Source organism: Piliocolobus tephrosceles, chromosome 18, assembly GCF_002776525.5.
Source record: "Piliocolobus tephrosceles isolate RC106 chromosome 18, ASM277652v3, whole genome shotgun sequence".
In the NCBI taxonomy this organism is placed as follows: domain Eukaryota; kingdom Metazoa; phylum Chordata; class Mammalia; order Primates; family Cercopithecidae; genus Piliocolobus; species Piliocolobus tephrosceles.
Genome location: NC_045451.1, coordinates 72,621,747 through 72,642,809, shown reverse-complemented (window position 1 = coordinate 72,642,809; position 21,063 = coordinate 72,621,747). Strand labels below are relative to the sequence as shown.

The 21,063-nt window shown below is 43.5% G+C and overlaps 1 protein-coding gene across 5 annotated transcripts in view; it reads left to right on the top strand.

Annotated features, from left to right (window-relative positions):
• Positions 1-21,063, top strand: part of SPIRE1 (spire type actin nucleation factor 1) — a 197,140-nt gene that overhangs the window by 169,777 nt on the left and 6,300 nt on the right. For 3 of the 5 annotated variants that reach the window (XM_023228439.2, XM_023228438.2, XM_023228442.2), the window contains 7 exons: positions 8,499-8,589; positions 9,986-10,128; positions 13,354-13,527; positions 18,719-18,856; positions 20,057-20,127; positions 20,671-20,698; positions 20,795-20,931. In XM_023228439.2, the coding sequence (XP_023084207.1) occupies positions 8,499-8,589; positions 9,986-10,128; positions 13,354-13,527; positions 18,719-18,856; positions 20,057-20,127; positions 20,671-20,698; positions 20,795-20,931 (782 nt within the window). The remainder of the gene's footprint in view (positions 1-8,498; positions 8,590-9,985; positions 10,129-13,353; positions 13,528-18,718; positions 18,857-20,056; positions 20,128-20,670; positions 20,699-20,794; positions 20,932-21,063) is intronic. The other 2 variants (XM_023228440.3, XM_023228441.3) reach the window with 1 other exon arrangement.

The window sequence follows — 21,063 nt, the reverse complement described above, 5'->3', positions numbered from 1 at the left end:
TTTTCTACCATTATTGAGGGCAATACTATGCTTTCGTTTCTCAATTTTCTCAATTTTTTTTTTTTTTTTGCCAGAACCGAATTTTCTGAGTGAAAGAATGCACATTTGTGTAGCTTTTGATACATATTGCTAAGTGCCTTAAAGAAAGCTGTAAGAGCCGGGTGGGTGGCTCACAGCTGTAATCCCAGCATTCTGGGAGGCCAAGCCAGTCAGATAGCTCGAGATCAGGAGTTTGAGGCCAGCCTGAGCAACATAACAAGACCCTCATCTCTACAAAAAAAAATTGGCTGGGCATGGCGACTCACGCCTATAATCCCAGTACTTTAGGAGGCCGAGGTGAGTGGATCACTTGAGTTCAGGAGTTTGAGACCAGCCTGGCCAACATGGCAAAACCCTATCTCTACTAAAAATACAGAAAATAGCCAGGCTTTGTGGTGCATTCCCGTAATCCCAGCTACTCAGGAGGCTGAGGCAGGAGAATTACTGAACCTGGGAGGTGGATGTTGCAGTGAGCCGATATCACACCACCACTGCACTGCATCCTGAGCGACAGAGTGAGACTTCATTTGGTGCACACCTGTAGTCCCAGCTACTGGAAGGCTGAGTCAGGAGGATCACTTGAGCCCAGGAGTTCAAGGCTGTGGTGAGCTATAATTATTGCCACTGCCCTTCAGCCTGGGTGACAGAGCAAGTCCCTTGAAAAAAAAAAAAAAAAAAAAAAGACCAGCCACAGTTGCTCACACCTGTAATCCCAGCACTTTGGGAGGCTGAGGCAGGCGGATCACGTGAGCCCAGGAGTTCAGGACCAGCCTGGGCGACATGGCAAAACCCCATTTTTACTAAAAAATACAAGAACTTAATCTGGCATGGTAGCACATCCCTGTAATCGCAGCTACTTGCGAGGCTGAGGTGGGAGGATCACCTAACCTCAGGAGGTCAAGGCTGCAGTGAGCTGTTTGTATCACTATACTCCAGCCTGGGTGGTGAAGTAAGACCCTGTCTCAAAAAAAAAAAAAAAAAAACACTGGGCATGGTGTCACTATGATGGTTATTTTGTATTGAGCTAACCCTGTGTTAGACTTTCACTGTTGCTGGGGTATTTATTGTTTGCGTTTATTATAGAGACGGGTGTTGAACTCCCAGTCTCAAGCATTCCTCTTGCCTTGGCCTCCCAAAGTGCTAGGATTACAGGCATGAGCCACCATGCCCAGCCTATGTTAGACTTTAGATATAAATCAATTTGTCTTCACAAAGACCATAGATAGCAGCTATGACCCTTGTATAAAAGGTAAGAAGACTGGCCATGCGTGATGACTCACACCTACAATCCCAGCACTTTGGGAGGCCAAGGCGGGTATATCACCTGAGGTCAGGAGTTCAAGACGAGCCTGGCCAACATGGCAAAACCCCATCTCTACTAAAAAGACAAAAATTAGCCCGGTGTGATGGTGTACACCTGTAATTCCAGCTACTCAGGAGGCTGAGGCATGGGAATAACTTGAACTCCAGAGGGGGAGATTGCAATGAGCCAAGATTGTCAAGATTGTGTCATTGCACTCCAGCAGGGGTGACAGAACAAGACTCTGTCTCCAAAAAAAAAAAAAAAAGAAGAAGAAGATAAGAAAATAGACACATGAAATGGTTGTCTACGTTCGAAGAGTTAGTAAATGATAAAGTTAGATCTGAAACCCAAGTCTGTCTAACTCTGAAGTCCATGTGTCTCATGAACTTGCTAGTGTTCTCACGGCACATGAGAATGCCTTCACTGAAGAGAAGAACAAAGGTTGGGCGTGGTGGCTCACGCCTGTAATCCCAGCACTGGGAGGCCGAGGCGGATAGATCATTTGAGGCCAGAAGTTCAAGACCAGCCTGGCCAACGTAGTGAAACCCCGTCTCTACTAAAAATACAAAAATCAGCTAGGCGTGGTGGTGCATGGTTGTAATCTCAGCTATTTGGGAGGCTGAGACAAGAGAATCGCTTGAAGAGCAAGAGTCTAATGTCAAAAAACAAAACAAAGCAAAAAACAGTATTTTTTTTTAACTGGAAGGGGCCTTAGAAATTTGTTCAGCATCATTACTTTCCAGTGAGAAAACTGAGCCCCTAGCCAGGAAGAAACTGAGTTAGAAAAGCCACACAGTTTTAGTCACAGATCCCCTATTAAATTGGACCCCTCACACCCAGATCTTCCTTCCATTACTGTTTGTTCAGTTCCCAGAAACCTAACTTCAGTGTTTCTTGTTATCTTTAATAACCTCTGCTAGCTTGTCTTGGTAACTTTTTTTTTTTTTTAACTGAAATACGAGTTTTGATTATAGCCATATCAAAGCTTCCAGTAGGAAAGCTAAGCAGAGGAGCTGTGTCTGAGCCCTCCTTGAACCTCTTTTCAGAAGGAGGAAGATTTCCATTCCTGTTAAGTGAGTTAGGTGCCCAGACTGGCCCCTGAGACTATACTCTGGCAGTATTCGGCACCAGTGGGCCCTGGAGCAAAGCAGCAGTGCAGGAGGCTTTCCTGCAGCCACGGTTCTGAGCTCGAGAAGCCCTAACTCCGTGAGGATCAGCCAGTCACTGGGATCAGATGAAAAACAAGGCCGGGCGCGGTGGCTCAAGCCTGTAATCCCAGCACTTTGGGAGGCCGAGACGGGCGGATCACGAGGTCAGGAGATCGAGACCATCCTGGCTAACACGGTGAAACCCCGTCTCTACTAAAAATACAAAAAACTAGCCGGGCGAGGTGGCGGCGCCTGTAGTCCCAGCTACTCGGGAGGCTGAGGCAGGAGAATGGCGGGAACCCAGGAGGCGGAGCTTGCAGTGAGCTGAGATCCGGCCACTGCACTCCAGCCTGGGCGACAGAGCGAGACTCCGTCTCAAAAAAAAAAAAATAAGAAAAAAAGAAAAACAAGCAGATTTCGGGAAGCAGGCCAGGCAGCAGAAGAGACTGATACTCTAGAGATGTCAGAGACCCATCAGAATTCCCCAGATAAACAAAAAGTGATTAGGCAGTGGGAACAGACACGAGAGGCTACACAGCAAACAGGAGTCTGTACACGCACATGGATGTACCCACGCATATGCCCACATGTGTGTGCACACACACCCTTCTCTCAGGAGACCTGACCTTCAGAAGTTCCCTGGCTGTCCTTCTGAGCGTCTAAGTTACCCGAGATAGACTAGCACAGGTTAGTGTGATTCCTCCGGGGCAAGAACTGATCCCAGAGAAGATTCCTTTTAAGCAATCAGAAAATTGTGTGCCTGTTGTGGGTATTCAGGGACAGTGGACCCTTAACACTTCTGGGGGGGCAATGTAAAATTGAAAACAACTCCTTCTATCTGTAACATTTCAGTATATTATATGTGCATTGGGTAATCAAGGTACATTAGATTCTAATGTCAACCCTTAGTTATTTCCTTTTTGCAAAACATTTTTAAAAAATTAATATACTGGCCACACATGGTGGCCAATATGAGATTATGCCTATAATCCTAGTACTTTCAGAGGCCAAGGTGGGAAGATCACTTGGGGTTAGGAGTTCGAGACCAGCCTGGGCAACATAGCAAGATCCCCGTCTCTACAAAAAATGTTTCTTAAAAGTTGGCGTGGTGGCACATGCCTGTAGTCCTAGCTACTTGGGAGGTTGAGATGGGAGGATCATTTGAGCTCTGGAGGTCCAGGCTGCAGTGAGCCGTGATTGCACCACTGCACTCCAGCCTGGGCAACAGAGTGAGACCCTGTCTTTGATTAACTAGTTAATTAATGAACATAAAAACTGAATATATTATGTGTTTTTCTTGTGTTATTTTTAAATCTTGAGTATATGCTTTTTAAATAGAGAATGTACCCTCTGAGTGCCAAAATCTAGTGCTCCAAATATGCCCTTCTTCCTTTTACCTCAGTTGCATCTATAAGAGTCTCATGAGATCTCATAAAGTGTATATGTGTATATATATAAAATACATAATATAATATATATAGAGAGAGAGAGATATAAAGAGTAAGAGTGAAATAAAAGTATTCAGCATTGTTAGGATTTAAAAAAATCAGAATGTGGCTGGGCGTGGTGAGTCACATCTGTTATCCCGGCACTTTGGGAGGCCGAGGAGGGAGGATCACTTGAGGTCAGGAGTTTGAGACCAGGCTGGCGAACATGGCAAAACCCCATCTCTACTAAAAATATATAATTTAGCCAGGCATGGTGGCGCTTGCCAATAATCCCAGCCACTCTGGAGGCTGAGGCAGGAGAATTGCTTGAACCCAGGAGGCAGAAATTGCAGTGATCTGAGATCACGCCACTGCACTCCAGCCTGGGTGAATGAGCAAGACTCGGTCTCACAATAATAATAATAAATAAAAAGATTTTAAAAATCAAAATGTTACCTTTAAATTCACCTAAACTGAAATTTTAATTCCCCTAGAACCATATCTGCAAATTTTTAGTGTTACTTTAAAAGGGAGATTCAGGAAAGACTTTCTTAGACTTATTTTCGAGACAGGGTCTTGCTCTGTCACTCAGGCTACAGTGCAGTGGTGCGAACACAGCTCATTGCAGCCTCGACCTCTTGGGCTCAAGGGATCCTCCTGCCTCAGCCTCCCAAGTAGCTAGGACCATAGGTGTGCACCACCACACCTGGCTATTTTTTTCTTACTAATTTTTGTAGAGACGGATGCTCACCATGTTGCTTAGGCTAGTCTCAAACTCCCTGCCTTAAGCGATCCTCTGGCCTCAGCCTCCCAAAGTGCTGGGATGCAGGTGTGAGCTACTGTGCCTGGCAGGAAAGACACTTAGTTTCGATTTACATTTTTGACCTGGAGAGGACTATAAAGAACATTCCACCCAACCACATTTTCTAGATAAAAAAGATTCTGAGAAATGCTGAGTTATGCACCCAGGTTCTTCTGATTGATTAGAGTGAAACTGGCTCATTTGGGCATAGTGAAGCCTCTAAGTTGCTTTGCTTCTTCAAAGGATTTTCAGGACCATCCAACATTGAGAAGTCATTTTAAAGATCAGATGCAGTGGTGGAAAAATCCAGCTTTGAGGTTTTATAGGACTTCACTGAGAATAAAATCTGAACGAGAGAAAAGAGCCGCTTCCAGCAAAGCTTCTCTGCACTGCTCTTCTTGTTTTGGAGGTCAACATGTACCTAAAAAGGACGTGAAATATAAACAAAACATGAGAGGGCTGCATTGCGTGTACAGCTAGATGCTGGCGTTCTTTGAGCTGAGTGGAAGTGTGGCCAGTGCTGGACTGCAGTCGTGTGCTCCAGCTCCACCACTTCAGATACAGATACTTATGCTTTCTCGTGTTTTCAGTTTTCTTTAGAATTTTAACATTTGTGGTCATAAAATTACTGATCTTTTTAATTTGCTTATAAAAGTCTTCATTCTGACCAATTTGCTTATTTATAGAGCCATTTTTTCTCAGAGATAGTTTTCTTACAGAATTAAGTGTGATATTTTCATTATACAGAATTTAACTCTAACTGGTTTCCATCCTGGAGTAAAGAAACGTGATCTAATTCTCCCTTAACACTAACAAAGGTAACAACATGTAAAATTAGACTTTAAAAATATTTCTTTTTTTTTTTTCTTTTGAGACTGAGTTTCACTCTTCTTGCCCAGGCTGGAGTGCAGTGGCATGATCTTGGCTCACCGCAGCCTCTACCTCCCGGGTTCAAGTGATTCTCCTGCCTCAGCCTCCCGAGTAGCTGGGATTACTGGCACGTGCCACCACGCCCAGCTTATTTTGTATTTTTAGTAGAGACAAGAATTTCTCCATGTTGGTCAGGCTGGTCTCAAACTCCTGACCTCGTGATCCGCCTGCCTCAGCCTCCCAAAGTGCTGGGATTACAGGCGTGAGCCACCGCACCCAGCCGACTTCAAAAACATTTCTAGCGAAGGTGAGCTGAAGTATGTGAGGCACAGGGATAGTTTCTGTTGTTTTAATCAAGGTAGCAGATAATTATTTGGGAAATACTGCATGTGACTCCTTTGTTCCTTTTCCTAAGAGATACTCCCTGCTTTTATTTCCTTCTGATCTTCTGTAAACAGAAAAAGATTGTTCTAATTGCATGCTAGCTTTTTTGGAGATTAGTGTGACTGACTACATCGTATCTGGGATAGAGGCTTTGCTTACAGTGCTTGATTTGGTCTTCATGATAAGTCCCAAAAGTGTGGAGGTCACTATTTAAACCTTTTTGGGGTTTTTTGGTTTTTGTTTTGTGAGACAGAGTCTCGTTCTGTCGCCCAGGCTGGAGTGTAGTGGCATGATCCTGGCTCACTGCAACCTCCACCTCCCGGGTTCAAGTGATTCTCATGCCTCAGCCTCCCAAGGAGCTGGGATTACAGGCGCCTGTTACCATCGAGCTAATTTTTGAATTTTTAGTAGAGACAGGGTTTCACCGTGTTGGCCAGGCTGGTCCTGACTTCAAGTCATCTGCCTGCCTTGGCCTCCCAAAGTGCTGGGATTACAGATGTGAGCCACCATGCCCAGCCTAGCCCTTTTTTGTTTGAACTATGTGGTTTACGTGGGCTTTTCTTCTCCCTGTTCTTTAACCAGACATATTGTAGCTTACTTGAAACGAATGCTTTCAGCAGTAGGTTTTATGTGAGGCCAGTTTTTGGTGAACAGCTAATTCTTAAAAGTTACTTTATGCTGGGCTTAATAACCTAGGTGATGGGTTGATGGGTGCAGCAAACCACCATGGCACACATTTACCTATGTAACAAACCTGCGCATCCTGCACGTGTATCCCAGAACTTAAAAAAAAACAAACAAACAATTTTTTAAATTAAAAAAAGTTGTCATTTTAGCTAAGAACATCAAAAATTTTTCAGTTTATCTCACATAGTCATGAGTGAATATATTTGCCTAATTTTCTTCCTTTTGTATTTAAAAATATCTATAGGCTGGGCATAGTGGATCATGCCTGCAATCCCAGCACTTTGGGAGGCTGAGGTGGGTGGATCATGAGGTCAGGAGTTCAAGACCAGCCTGACCAACATGGTGAAATGCCATCTCTACCAAAAAAATTACAAAAATTAACCAGGCGTGGTGGCACTCACCTATAATCCCAGCTACTCAGGAGGCTGAGGCAGGAGAATCGCTTGAACCCAGGAGGCGGAGGTTGCAGTGAGCTGAGATTGCGCCCCTGCCCTCCAGCCCTGGCGACAGAGCGAGGCTCCGTCCCAAAACATATATATATGTATCTATAGACACTAAGTAGAAATTACAAGTAAATGTTTATCTCACATAGTATTTAGTAAATATTTCAGAAATAAATATTATACTTCATTTGTGTTTAGTCTAAAACAAGTCAGGATCTCTTCTCTCTGGTAATAGGAATTTTATTTGGCACAATGTAGACATTTGTCTTTTTCTTTTTTCTGGGACAGAGTCTTGCTCTGTCACCCAGGCTGCAGTGCAGTGGCGCGATCTGAGCTCACTACAACCTCTGCCTCCCCAGGTCAAGCGATTCTCTGCCTCAGCCTCCCAGGTAGCTGGTACTACAGGCACCTGCCACCACGCCCAGCTCATTTTTGTATTTTTAGTAGAGATGAGGTTTCACCATGCTGGCCAGGCTGATCTCGAACTCCTGACCTCGTGATTTGCCCGTCTCGGCCTCCCAAAGTGCTAGGATTACAGGTGCGAGCCACGATACCTGGCCCACAATGTAAACGTATTTCTAGACTCATAAGACATTTCATGAGATGTTTATGTTTTTCATCCATTGATTCAGCAAACACTCATTACTTACTAAGTGATGGGTTTGGTACTGGACATACATCAGTGAACAAGACAGACCCGGCATCTGCTCCTATGGGGCTCGCAGTGTATCACTTTTATAAATGTATTAAACGTTTCCCTAATAATATTAACCACTGTTTTATTATGTGCCAGGTAATGTGGTAAGCATTTTGAATGCATTGCCTCATTTAATCTTTCCAATAACCCTGTGGAAAAAGTGATATTAAATACCCTCTTTCACAATGATGAAACTAAGATAAGAAACAGCTCCGGCCAGGGGCAGCGGCTCACAGCTGTTACCCCAGCCCTTGGAGAGGCTGAGGTGGGAGGATCGCTTGAGCTCAAGGCTGTCTCTACAAAAAATGTAAACAGTAGCTGGGTGTGGAAGTGCACACCTGTGATCCTGGATACTGGGGTCTGAGGTGGGAGGATCACTTGGGCCCAGAAGGTGGGAGCTGCAGTGAGCCAAGATCACACCATGCCCTGCAGCCAGAGCAACAGAGTGAGACCCTGTCTCCAAAAAACCAGAAAGAAGCATGCTCAGCTTCACATCACTCTAATCAGGGCAGAGCCAAGGCACAAACCCAGACCTGTCTTGTTTTAAAACCCCTTCTGGTTTGTCTTCTGCTTGCCTTGAACCTTTGACATAATTTGGTGCCTCATGTTAAAATAACTGTTTAATAATAAAATGTTATTAAGTGGCATGAGAGCGCAAATGTCTAAGAAATCAGTTTCTCCACCTGTGTTTTGCTCAGGAAGAAACCCTGCACAAGTCGACCAGCAGCAGCAGCGTGTCTCCTTCTTTCCCTGAAGAGCCAGTCCTGGAGGCCGTGTCCACAAGGAAGAGTGAGTAGTTGCGGTGCTCAGAACTGTAGCCGGATATCTTATTACAAAACACACTTGACCTGGAGCAAAGATCCCAGAGTGCCCTGTGATCATTTGGGGTAGAAAGAACTAACCCAGGCGTTTCACTGATCGGGAGATGAAATACTGATTTTCCAAGTGTGGCACACCAGACCTCGGGAACTTATGACAGAGCAGGCGCATTTGTGTTTATGAACAGTAATCATGGGAAATAGTATAAATCAGTTGTGTGTGTAGTGTTCTGTTATGTTTTGTTTTAGATAGATTACCTCCTTGGCTAAATGTAAACTGGAAGCCGAAAACAACCATATTTATTACCATTCCACCTGCCACCCACACACACCCATCTCCAGAAACCTGTGTAGATCGGGAAAACACCTTTGTAACTCTTTAGGAGATAGATTCTGAACACAGATATCTAAAGTTAAGGGATTTCTAAAGGCTTTTAATAATCCTTTTCATTTATAAGAACATTATGAAGTATTAATATTATATATTGGCTTGATTTCTCATACACAAAAATTCTTTAAGTAGTGTTTTTATTATTTACACAGATTATATCAAAAACAGTGGGTGCTAACTAGTTATCCACAACTGGTATTTGGCCAGACCCATAAATATTATAGGGACCTAACTGAATCACATAGTGGATTTCTGTGTCTTTGCTTGACTGTGGAAGTTATATCTGTGTTTCCTTCAGTGGTTTCTCTTGGTGGGACAGTCTAAATAGATGGATCACATGTAACTTTGTGTTGACTTTCACTCTTGACACCCACTACATTGAAGCAGCTCTACTTTGTAGACAGAGTAGGAAGAAGCACTAAATAAAACTCTGGCACCATAATTTATTTCTAATGTTCTCCTTATGTTTTCAAAATGTGAATCCAGAACCATTCAGACGCTAAAGCATTCTCCTTTTAAACACTATCTTAAAATATTACTAGACAGAGAAGGACAATGGTACAATATTAACATCAAAGCTGAAGCTTCCTTTTTCTGTTTAAATACGGTTTAATTTAAACCTAAGGACAAAATGTCTTGGTAAACATGTAGAAAGAAAGGTTTTCCTTGTTTTATCTTTAAAGGGTAGAATATTAAAAAAGGGTACACTTGAGAATTTTGGTATGATTTGGGAATCTTTCTGGCCACACCTAATGTTTTTCCTTTTTTCTTGCTATTTCTGTAGCCAGTTTACTTTGCAAAGATTCTTCTGTAACAGCCCTCAGAGTCTGCTCCTAAGGATTACCATTACCATCTTAAAATATCTATCCAATGAAATAAATAACTCATCTTTGAATACAGTGTTTGTCACAAATGTCAACGGGCTTTGTGTCAGAAAATTCACATTAAGTTTTATTTCATTTGGTTAAATCTTTAGAGCCTCCCAAATTCCTACCCATATCATCAACACCCCAGCCAGAGAGACGGCAGCCGCCCCAGAGACGACATTCCATTGAAAAGGAAACGCCTACGAACGTGAGGCAGTTCCTGCCGCCTTCCAGGCAGAGCTCCCGCTCTCTTGTAAGTACAGGGAAGACTTTGTAGTAACTTAGGGATCAGCTAGAAGACCTAGAAGAATCCTTAGCTTTCTTACGAAGATGATAAGGGGGAAAAAACTTGCAAAAGTTAGAATGAACTTTGAATAACTTACTTAATAGCTAAAGAAAACACAACAGCCAGGCATGGTGGCTCATGCCTATAATCCTAACACTTTGGGAGGCCAAGGTGGGAGGATTGCTTGACTCCAGGAGTTCGAGACCAGCCTGAGCAACATTGTGAGATCCCGTCTCTGCAAAAAAAGTAATAATAATGTGTGGTAGTGCACACCTGTGGTCCCAGCTGCTGGAGAGGATGAGGTGAGAGGATCACCTGTGCCCAGGAGGTTAAGGCTGTAGTGAGCTATGATCGCACCACTGCACTCTAGCCTGGGCAACAGAGTGACACCTTCTCCACACTCTATCCATCACTTAAATGAAACTTGACCAGTGTTTGTTCATTTTGAGCTCTTTTTTTTTTTCCAGAAAATTTATCAATGGTTTAAAGTATGGATTATTATTAGAGAAATGCTTTCTTTCTTTTAAAGGCTATTAATCCATTTAAAAATTGTTAAAAATTGACCCAAAAAACTCTTACAAAGTGACGACAGTAGATGATCTCATTGAAGCAGAAGCACAAAGCGAGGGAGAATTTTGATCCCTTAATAACTACTGTACATTGTTTTCTAGTATGTTTTGTGATATTTGGGGCCAGTGGTGTTATTTTGGTTGAACTGGCCAACAGTTTTTGCTGTTTTCCAGAGACTTACAGGCTCTTCTAGTGGGTGCTCATTTCTCAGCACAGTGGGCAGCACACAAGGGTCTGCCAGGAGGAATTAAGAGATCTCCCGGCCAGTGGAGGTCTCCAGAGACTCTTCTGTAGCCCCACTTGGCTTCTGAAGTATTTGTAGGCAAGATGCACAGCTGTAATTAATATTCTACCCACAGTCAAATATCTAATGTGTTTTCAAATATTAATGAATGAAAAATAATAGAATATATTGAATACATAAGTCCATTTTTTTAAGGCTATGACGAATTATTAGAGTTTCAATTAAAGTAGTAACAGATGGGAGATAATGCGGTTATTGTGAAGACAAGGATTTTGAACAGAGCTTAGAAGGTGAATATTTGGTCATTCATCTCTATTCCAAAACAGTGCAGTTAAAGAACTAATGATTTTATGGCCATTCCTGATAGGATTCTTCTAGCTCCGGAATAATCACTAAAACACAGCTATTTGATTAAATATAGCCTTGTCAGTGATTTACCAACAGGAAAACAGAAAGATTCAAACTAAAAAAATCTAAAGACTTGTTTTCATGTAATAAGTTGTTGCTTTTACCAAAATATACAGCTATTATCACAACTTTAAAATACGTAAGAGGAGCCAGGCACAGTGGCTCACACCTGTAATCACAGCACTTTGGGAGGCTGAGGGAGGAGAATCGCCTGAGGCCAGAAGTTTGAGACCAGCCTGGGCAACTTAAGAAACCCCTGTCTCTAAAAATTTTTAATTAAAAACTTAGTTAGATGTGGTGGCGCATGCCCATAATCCCAGCTACTCAGGATGCTGCAGAGGGAGGATCCCTTGAGCCTAGGAGTTTGATGCCACAGAGAACTAAGAATGTGCCACTCCACTCCAGCATAGGTGACAGATATGTGTATATGTGTGTATGTTTGTGTGTGTGTATATATATACATACACACACACACACACACACACACACACACACACACATATATATAGGTAAGAGGGAACTTGTGGTTTTTTTCCATAAGTCTAATCATTAGGGTATTCTCTTCTTCACTCAGCTTTTCCTAGAAGTCAGTCTGTCATTCAGCTGGTAACTGGCCTTTATGTGATCATACAATGTCATTATTGAGGTTAGACTTAAAGTTTAAAATTGTCGATGTAAAGGTACTATCAGATTAGCTATAAAGTAGTTTCAGCTTATAACAGAAATTATGCTAAGACCTTCGGCTGACACCAAAGGCCAATGAACGTGTCTGTTTCCTGCTAAAGCAGAGCTCTTAGTGCTTGCTCGGTCAGGCTGTGCACTGTTTTTTTGTGGAGCAGGAAGGAGAGCACAATAAACTAACTTGCAATCACTGAGGAAGGTCTCAGCGAGCAGGCAGTGGGAGAGCCCCTCTGGTCAGCACTCAACAGTGGTCAGATTGAGGGCAGGGAGCAGAGTCCACGCAGGCCTCCGAGCACCAGCAGAGACAAAACGAAATGATCTTTCTTGCTAATAGCTTATCTTGGGAAATCCATAAAATCATACCTTGTAGTAACGCCCTGTAGCTTGGTAAGTATTGTTTTTATAAGTGTAATTAATTTTAAAATGTAGCTGCATTTTAGAAAACAAAGAATCATTTTGTATTTGTAACTCCGTAACTGAAAATGGCAGGAGTGTTTTTATTGTTGATAATTTTTTTTTTTTTTTTTTTTTTTTGAGATGGAGTTTTGCTCTTGTTGCCCAGACCGGAGTGCAGTGGCGCGATCTTGGCTCAACACAACCTCCACCTCCCGGTTCAAGCCATTCTCCTGCCTCAGCCTCCTGCGTAGTTGGGATTACAGACATGTGCCACCACACCCAGCTAATTTTGTATTTTTAGTAGAGACGGGGTTTCTCCATGTTGGTCAGGCTGATCTCTTAACTTGTGACCTCAGGTGATCCACCCACCTCGGCCTCCCAAAGTGCTGGGATTACAGGCATGAGCCACTGCGCCTGGTGATAATTTTTATTTTTATTGTATCTCCTTCCCTTTTCTTGTGATGTTTAAAATGTTATTGTTTTTTTTTTTTTCATCATTTGGTCAAATAACTGAGGGTCAGTACCCATCCAGGGCAGGCACAAGAGGCTGCCTGGCACATGTCCTCGTGCTTTCTTGGGCACAGTGACGAGTTGCCTCTGTCCTTTGTCACAACAACCCCCACTGAGGAAACTCAGTGTTCACAGGACCCTAAATTAGATAAAAATCCTTGCTGTGTGAATGCTGAGATTCTCCAGGAAGGACTTCGTGGTTTCATCACTGATTTATACGTGTGGATGCAGATGTTGGCACGGACCGTACCATCCTCATGGTGGTTTTTGTTCTGTTTTCCTTTTGTGATCTGTAATCACTGTGTGTAGGTCACTTGTGTTCAGCATTATTTTCTCCTTTCTTTTCCCCCTGCCATTTTCTTTTTCCCTTATCTGTTGTTCAGGTTCCTAGGATAACCAGTGTATGGCCAAGGACGCCTTTTCGACCACTTTTTTCTACCATACAAACAGCTTCTCTGCTCAGCTCTCATCCTTTTGAAGCAGCCATGTTTGGGGTAGCAGGGGCTATGTATTATCTGTGTGAGAGAGCTTTTACCAGCAGGTGGAAATCCTCAAAGGTTGGCCTCTTTCTGCTGGGTCTGGGATTATTTCATTCTCTGTATCTCTGATGGTGACACCTCAACTGTTGCACTCTCTGAGAATTAACCGCTTAGATGGCACTTTGCTTCCAATCATTGATTCCACTCTTGTGCAGGATGCACCGATCATGCTGTGGTCTCCGTTGAGAGGGAAATACCTAGGAAAGGACAACAAACTCAAAATGCAGCATCTGATGCGAGGGACCTGTGGGTGTTTGTCTCCTCGGGAGACCTAATCGTAGAGCAGAGTCAGTGCTGCCACCTTTCTCCATGTGCAGCAGGCACCCTGAGCCCGTGGGTGCATCCCTCCTAGGGCTCCCCCCACCATCAGAAGAGTATTTGCTCACTCATTGCATGGGCAGAGCAGCCTCCTGCCAGGCCAGGTAGCCACGGTGGATTCCGCCCACCCACAGACACCTGCACAAAAACAACCAGGGCGTGGGCTCAGGAAGCCTGTGTGCTCCCAGCACCTGTCATGAAGCTGTGTTTTGACAAGCAGGGTGTGCGTTACTTCTCTGCAGAGAGAAACTTCAAGTTTCCTTTTTATTGATGTAGCTACTTTAAATCATTCTGTATTATATTACTGTTTTTTGAGGTTTTTTTACACAGAATAATGTATCATTACTTGAACCTTCACATTTCTAAGTGAAATAAAAAGCTCTAGGACCATACTGAAGCCTCTTCTGCCACCAGGCCACAGGTGCTCAGGGCAGCCTTTGTGCCACAGTAGGCAGGGCCCGGCTCTCCACAGCCCTGGATTTACTAGCCTTGTCCTTGACAGATGACCCTGCAGCTGGTTTCTTTGTTATTCTTTCTAGTCATCTTGATATGGAAAGGAGACTCAGTGTAAATAAGATATAACACATTCCTTTCTCTGATCTTTGTCATGAAATGCAAGAAAAACCTCTGTCCTTTTGCCTGTTTTAGATGTGCCCTTGGGCAGCATGTGGTCAGATGCCAAGGTGGGTTTTTAACTCCTGTCACTGCTGCCTCTACTGAAGACCTGCTGGCATTTGATTATCAATTCTCCCCATACAGAGATATCTCAACACTAAGGCCATATACCACTTAGGCAGAGAAAGGATTCACTTTCAGTTTTGTGTGTTTGTTTGTTTTTGGGTTTTCTTGAGACGGAGTTTCACTCTGTCGCCCAGGCTGGAGTGCAGTGGCACGATCTCGGCTCACTGCAAGCTCTGCCTCCTGGGTTCACACCATTCTCCTGCCTCAGTCTCCTGAGTAGCTGGGACTACAGGCACCTGCCACCATGCCTGGCAAATTTTTTTTGTATTTTTAGTAGAGACGGGGTTTCACCATGTTAGCCAGGATGGTCTCGATCTCCTGACCTTGTGATCTGCCCACCTTGGCCTTCCAAGGTGCCGGGATTACAGGCGTGAGCCACCATGCCTGGCCTTCACTTTGAGTTTTATAGTTGATTAAGAAGAGTAAACTTAACAGTTGCTGTTTTTATTTAAATTTGCCTCTCTTTGGTTTATTAAAAACTCAAAAAGCAACGGTTATTTTTGTTAATTTTCAAATACTGGTTAATTTATGAAGTTTTTACTAATCATGAACACTGTATAAAAGATGACTACTTGGCCGGGCGCGGTGGCTCACGCCTGTAATCCCAGCACTTTGGGAGGCCGAGGCGGGCAGATCATGAGGTCAAGAGATCGAGACCACGGTAAAACCCCATCTCTACTAAAGATAAAAAAAATTAGCCGGGCGAGGTGGCAGGCGCCTGTAGTCCCAGCTACGCGGGAGGCTGAGGCAGGAGAATGGCGTGAACCCGGGAGGCGGAGCTTGCAGGGAGCCGAGATCACGCCACTGCACTCCAGCCTGGGCGACAGAGTGAGACTCCAACTCGAAAAGAAAAAAAAAATGAGTATTCCCATTTCTCTCTGTGGCACAATAACCAAAATTTTACATGATGCTGCCTAATCTCCGTGCTGCCTAACGACCCCTTTTGAATGGTAAAATATAGCCAGAATAATCAGCAAAAAACCTCAACAATTTTAGTGACCTGCATAGAAGTAAGTTTAAAGTCTTAGAGCACATTGTTGTCTTCATTAAAGCTCTCTGAGATTTAGCTTCCCTTTCCTGAATCTGGGAGTCCCATTGACACATGGGCAAGCAAGGGAAGTAGAATTGTGCTAGTGTGGTTCTTTCCCGGCCACATCTGGCCGCTCAGATGGGCCGAACACTTGCAGTGGGAGCCACAGGCAGTGCCGTGGTGGGGAAGGGCTCCTGCTCTCGCTGGGGCCTTAAGTGCCTTCCACAGTCCAGAGTGCTAATAGCTCTGCGAGGTCTGTGGAAGTTTAATTTGGCTTTGGAGATGTAAAATTAATATTTTTGTAAACTGAAAAAAATAAAACTATTTTAGTAACTATTAATCATTTTCTTTAATGTTGCATTAAAGTTTTGTTGTCCTTGGGAAGGCTCCAAGATTAAAACATTAGCATTTGACCAGATGGAAATTATTTCACTAAAGGGTAGTCTACTTGAAATTTTTTAAAAAAGAACAAAAAAACAAACAAAAATCTACTATTTTTAAATTATATCTCATGATGGCCAGGCATGGTTGCTCACACCTGTGATCCCAGCACTTTGGGAGACTGAGGCTGGTGGATCACTTGAGGACAGGAGCTCGAGACCAGCCTGGCCAACATGGTCAGGTGTGGTGGTGCACACCTGTAATCCCAGCTACTCAGGAGGCTGAGGCACGAGAATCACTTGACCCCGGGAGGCAGAGGTTGTGGTGAGCCAAGATCATGCCACTGTACTCCAGCCTGGGTGACAGAGCGAGACCTTGTCTCAAAACAAAACAAAAACAATTACATACCGTGAAGTACTGGATTTTCATGTGGGTCAGTGAGTTGAAAGTGTGCTTTACTGAGCCCTTTTGTGACTCAAGACTGAAGAGAGGGAGGTGCAAGCTGCCTAGTTGGTTGCGCCGTGCTGGCGTATCCCTACAAATGAAAAAAAGCACCATCTGCCTGAAGGGTTTACAGCCCAGTTATCCATGTTATAAAGTCAGTTAAGTTGGTACCATTTGCTGCCTTCCTAGCACACACAATAACAAATCTGGCTATCTGGTTGTTTGCTACATAATAAATCTAGTAGTGTTTACCTGGTTAGGTGCTAGATTCCCACATTATTTTGTTGCAGCATAGCCATTTTGTCATGTAGTTAGCCATCAGAAGGTATACCCTACTCATACTCATCACCGATGAATAAAAATAATAGCAAAACTTCTGAAATACATTAAAAGCTGAGAAATGCCATCATTTGGATGTATTCAGCCAACACTACTTACTTAGTACACAGTTTTAATGGCCTAACCCTCAAAAATTCAGTTTATTGTTCCCACTTAACACTCCTCTTTTTCTGAGAGTGGAGCAAAACAGAGTAGGTATCAGGCACGCCGATTTAATTCTGTCATCTCTGAAAGTAGTTCCTGTTGAAAGAGAAAACTGTGATCGTTGATTTTTTAAATGAGTATTTTAGGCACCTTAGAGCAGATGATACAATCTTTCTGAATAAACTCACCCCCCTGTTCTCTTATACTAATAAGCTCCTCATCTTAAAAATTCAATTGCAGGGTTTTCTGAAAGCATTTTTAAGCAAATGTAATCTTAAGTTCACTTGAACAGAGATGGTTTTGTATTGATTTTTAGTAAGAAGCAGTAGTTCTTCAGACTACTTTTTTAAGTAAAATGCTAATGTTTGACAAGTTTGTAACCTAGATTGAGTTTTGTTTTTCTCTGATTGAAAGACAGAACTGATTGTTAAAACTCCATAAACTGACTGCACTCATGGTCGTGTGCTTTCTCACTGGCGTGTTGGATTCCAGACTCTGCCTGTGAGCGATGTTGTGTGTGTGGGAGCGAATTATACTGTGTTTGTGCTGAGAACATTCAGTTTCAGTGTCACTGCACCACAATGGCCCCTTGCAGCCTGGCAGGGTCCGAATGCACAAGACTGTTCTGTCTTTCTCTGAGATCCACCAATCAAGTGCGGGGCCGGCTGGGGAGCGGATGGGTGTGAGGCTCTTATTCAGTGAGATCAGTTACATCAACATCTTCCGCAGCTGCTTGTAGGGAAACCATTAACACCAGACCGCCAACATAAATATTTATTACGAAATTCTTTTACATTCCTCTAGTCTTTCCAGTGCTGACTCTACATTTAGCGGTTGTTGAAAGTAACAACAAATCTAGAGAACTGTGGCGCAGCCTGGAGAGATTGCCTTTTGGGTATAAACGCTCCAGTAGTTTCGTCTTCCAGTTCCACTCGTACCATTAGGATTTGTAAAGGTGTGCTGATGTAACTGATCACTAAATAATGCTTGTCAGTAAAAATTACTAACCACCATCTTTTGGCTATTCTGGGTACCACGAACGAGTTTTAAAAACAGGGCCAGGCTGGGCGTGGTGGCTTACCCCTGTAACCCCAGCACTTTGGGAGGCCGAAGTGGGCAGATCACTTGAGCCCAGGAGTTCAAGACCAGCCTGGGCAACATGGTGAAACCCCATCTCTGCAAAAAATACAAAAAATTAGCTGGGCATGGTGTCATGCACCTGTAGTCCCAGATACTTGGGAGTCTGAGGTGAGAGGATCACTTGAGCCCAGGAAGTCAAGACTGCAGTGACCCACGATTGCGCCACTGCCCTCCAGCCTGGGTGACAGAATGAGACCCTGTTGTAAAACAAAAAAGGACCAGTGTAGATTTGCTTTTTATCTACTGCTATATAATATACAACACAACACTAAGTGATGTCTTTTTCATAAGCATAGAAGAAAACTGACCACAAAATTGGTTTAGAATAAAATTTTTTTTCAGTATTTCAAGCCCTGCTTGAAATATTTCAGTATAGCCCTGCTTAACGGAATAGAGCTACTTGAGTCAAAATACCTGAGCAAATGTGAGGAACTGTCATTTATTGGACATTTCAGTAGACCACTTGGTCCCCAAATGTTTTCTGCCATCTTTAGTCTTAGGGTAATTAGAAATGATGTGGTCCCCAGAGGGAGCCAGCTCTGTCCCAGTGGTCACTGGGAAACCTCTTTTCTTCTCTGAAGCTACTAATCAGGTGTCTGATCTGAAGGGAAATTTTGCACTTCCAGAACAGGGGGTGGGAATCTCTTACTCATGTGACATTTTGAATTTCAGGAGGAATTCTGCTACCCAGTGGAATGCCTCGCTCTTACTGTGGAAGAAGTGATGCATATTCGCCAGGTCCTGGTGAAGGCAGAGCTGGAAAAATACCAACAGTATAAAGACATCTACACCGCCTTGAAAAAAGGAAAGGTAGTGCTGTTTAAAGTTGATTGATGAGAAGAGTAAAAGAATGGCCAGTCCCATGCATGGTCTCCTGGGAGAGTTACCTGCCGGCACAGACTTTGAGGGGATTTGGGATGTGTGATGTCCATGTCCTAGTAGACGGTACCTGTGCTGCCTCATTCACAAGAGGGGGCATTTTCGTTTCTCCCTTAGAAATAAAAACTGGAAGATTTTCAAGCAACCAGAACAAATAACAATATGTCTTCATAAAACCACGTGTGTGGCCGGGCATGGTGGCTCACGCCTGTAATCCCAGCACTTTGGGAGGCTGAGGTGGGCAGATCACGAGGTCAGGAGATCAAGACCATCCTGGCCAACATGGTGAAACCCCGTCTCTACTAAAAATACAAAAATTAGCTGGGTGTGGTGCTGTGTGCCTGTAGTCCCAGCTACTCGGGAGACTGAGGCAGGAGAATCACTTGAACCCAGGAGGTGGAGGTTGCAGTGAGCCAAGACACCACTGCACTCCAGCCTGACAACATAGTGAGACTCCGTCTCAAAAAAAAAAAAGTCATGTGAGCATTTAGTCATTATGCTTTTAAAGGATCTGTAAAGAAAATGTATCTGAGAAGGCCGGCGCAGTGGCTCACACCTATAATCCTGGCACTTTGGGAGGCCGAGGTGGGTGGATCATGAGATCAGGAGATCGAGAGACCATCCTGGCTAACACGGTGAAACCCCGTCTCTACTAAAAACACAAAAAAACTAGCCGGGCAAGGTGGCAGGCGCCTGTAGTCCCAGCTACTCGGGAGGCTGAGGCAGGAGAATGGTGTGAACCCGGGAGGCGGAGCTTGCAGTGAGCTGAGATCCGGCCACTGCACTCCAGCCTGGGCAAAACAGCAAGACTCTGTCTCAAAAAAAAGAAAGAAAATGTATCTGAGAATCAGAGGAGGGTTTCAGAACCTTCTGCAGATTCCTTCCATGATGAGGAGACACTTAAGAGCTGTGGCCTTTTATTATCTTTTGAAATAGAATTCTAATTAAATACAGAGCCACACTGTCAGCCTCACAGAGCCAGCTGTTTTAAACAGCATTTCTGAAATCTCTTCCTCCTCTTGTCTATTCCGCATCCCCCATAATAGAGACGTAAATCATATTCAAACATGGATATTAGGAAATTTGCTGTTGGCAATGTTTCTTTTTTCCTCTTAAATTTGTATTTTTTAGCTCTGCTTTTGTTGCCGAACCAGGAGGTTTTCCTTCTTCACTTGGTCTTATACCTGTCAGTTCTGTAAGAGGTAAGGTATTTTGTAACTGATGAAAAGATAAATGTAACAGTCGTAAGAAAAATACCAATTACCTTCCTTATGTCACCGTCTTTCTATACAGGAGTAAAGTTAGAAATGACTCATTCTGCGACGTTACATTGTGCTATCCTTGTAGGTTAGGAATACTGATTTCTTCAAGAGAGTGAGCCGAATATTTATTTGATATTGAACCTAGAAATGTTTCTCTGTATGTTACTTCTTTTACGTAACTAAGATCATTCTAATAATCTGTCATGTTTGAACAGAAAAAAATAAGATGTGATTATCATATGATCCCTGGATAGACAAATAAGAAAATTCCAAACAGATGTAAGTTGATCCTTTATAGGAGACAGTGTTAAGAGTTCAGTTCTGTAGATTATCTTTTTGGCAATTCGCAGTGTGTCAATTCTAACAGAAGGGAGAGTTTTGCAGTTTACTGTAGAAACTTACAACTGTGCTGCCATAGGCTTCTCTGACTCCCAGCTGTATCCCCTGTATCACGCCAAGTAACATTTGTGATTTTGTGTACAGGCCGGTGTGCTCACAGTGTTGCAAAAAGGTAAGCTAAGCTTGGTCCATTTTTACCTGTGCTGGTTTTAGTGACTTCCTATAAATTTAACAGTACTGCTCATTGTCAGCTTTATGTGGGTAACAGATGCGGCTGCCCTCCAAGCCATACTCCACTCTTCCTATCTTTTCATTGGGACCTTCTGCTCTGCAAAGAGGCGAAAGTAGTATGAGGTCAGAAAAACCCTCTGCTGCCCATCATCGACCACTGCGGAGCATTGCCAGGTGAGCAAGGGGCCTGGGTTGTCAAATCATCCTCTGCAAAAGCAGAGTTCTCCACTTGAGGACTGTGGTGCGGCGTTAGGGTTTCGGTTGGTTGGTTGGTTGGTTGGTTGGTTGGTTGGTTGGTTGGTTGGT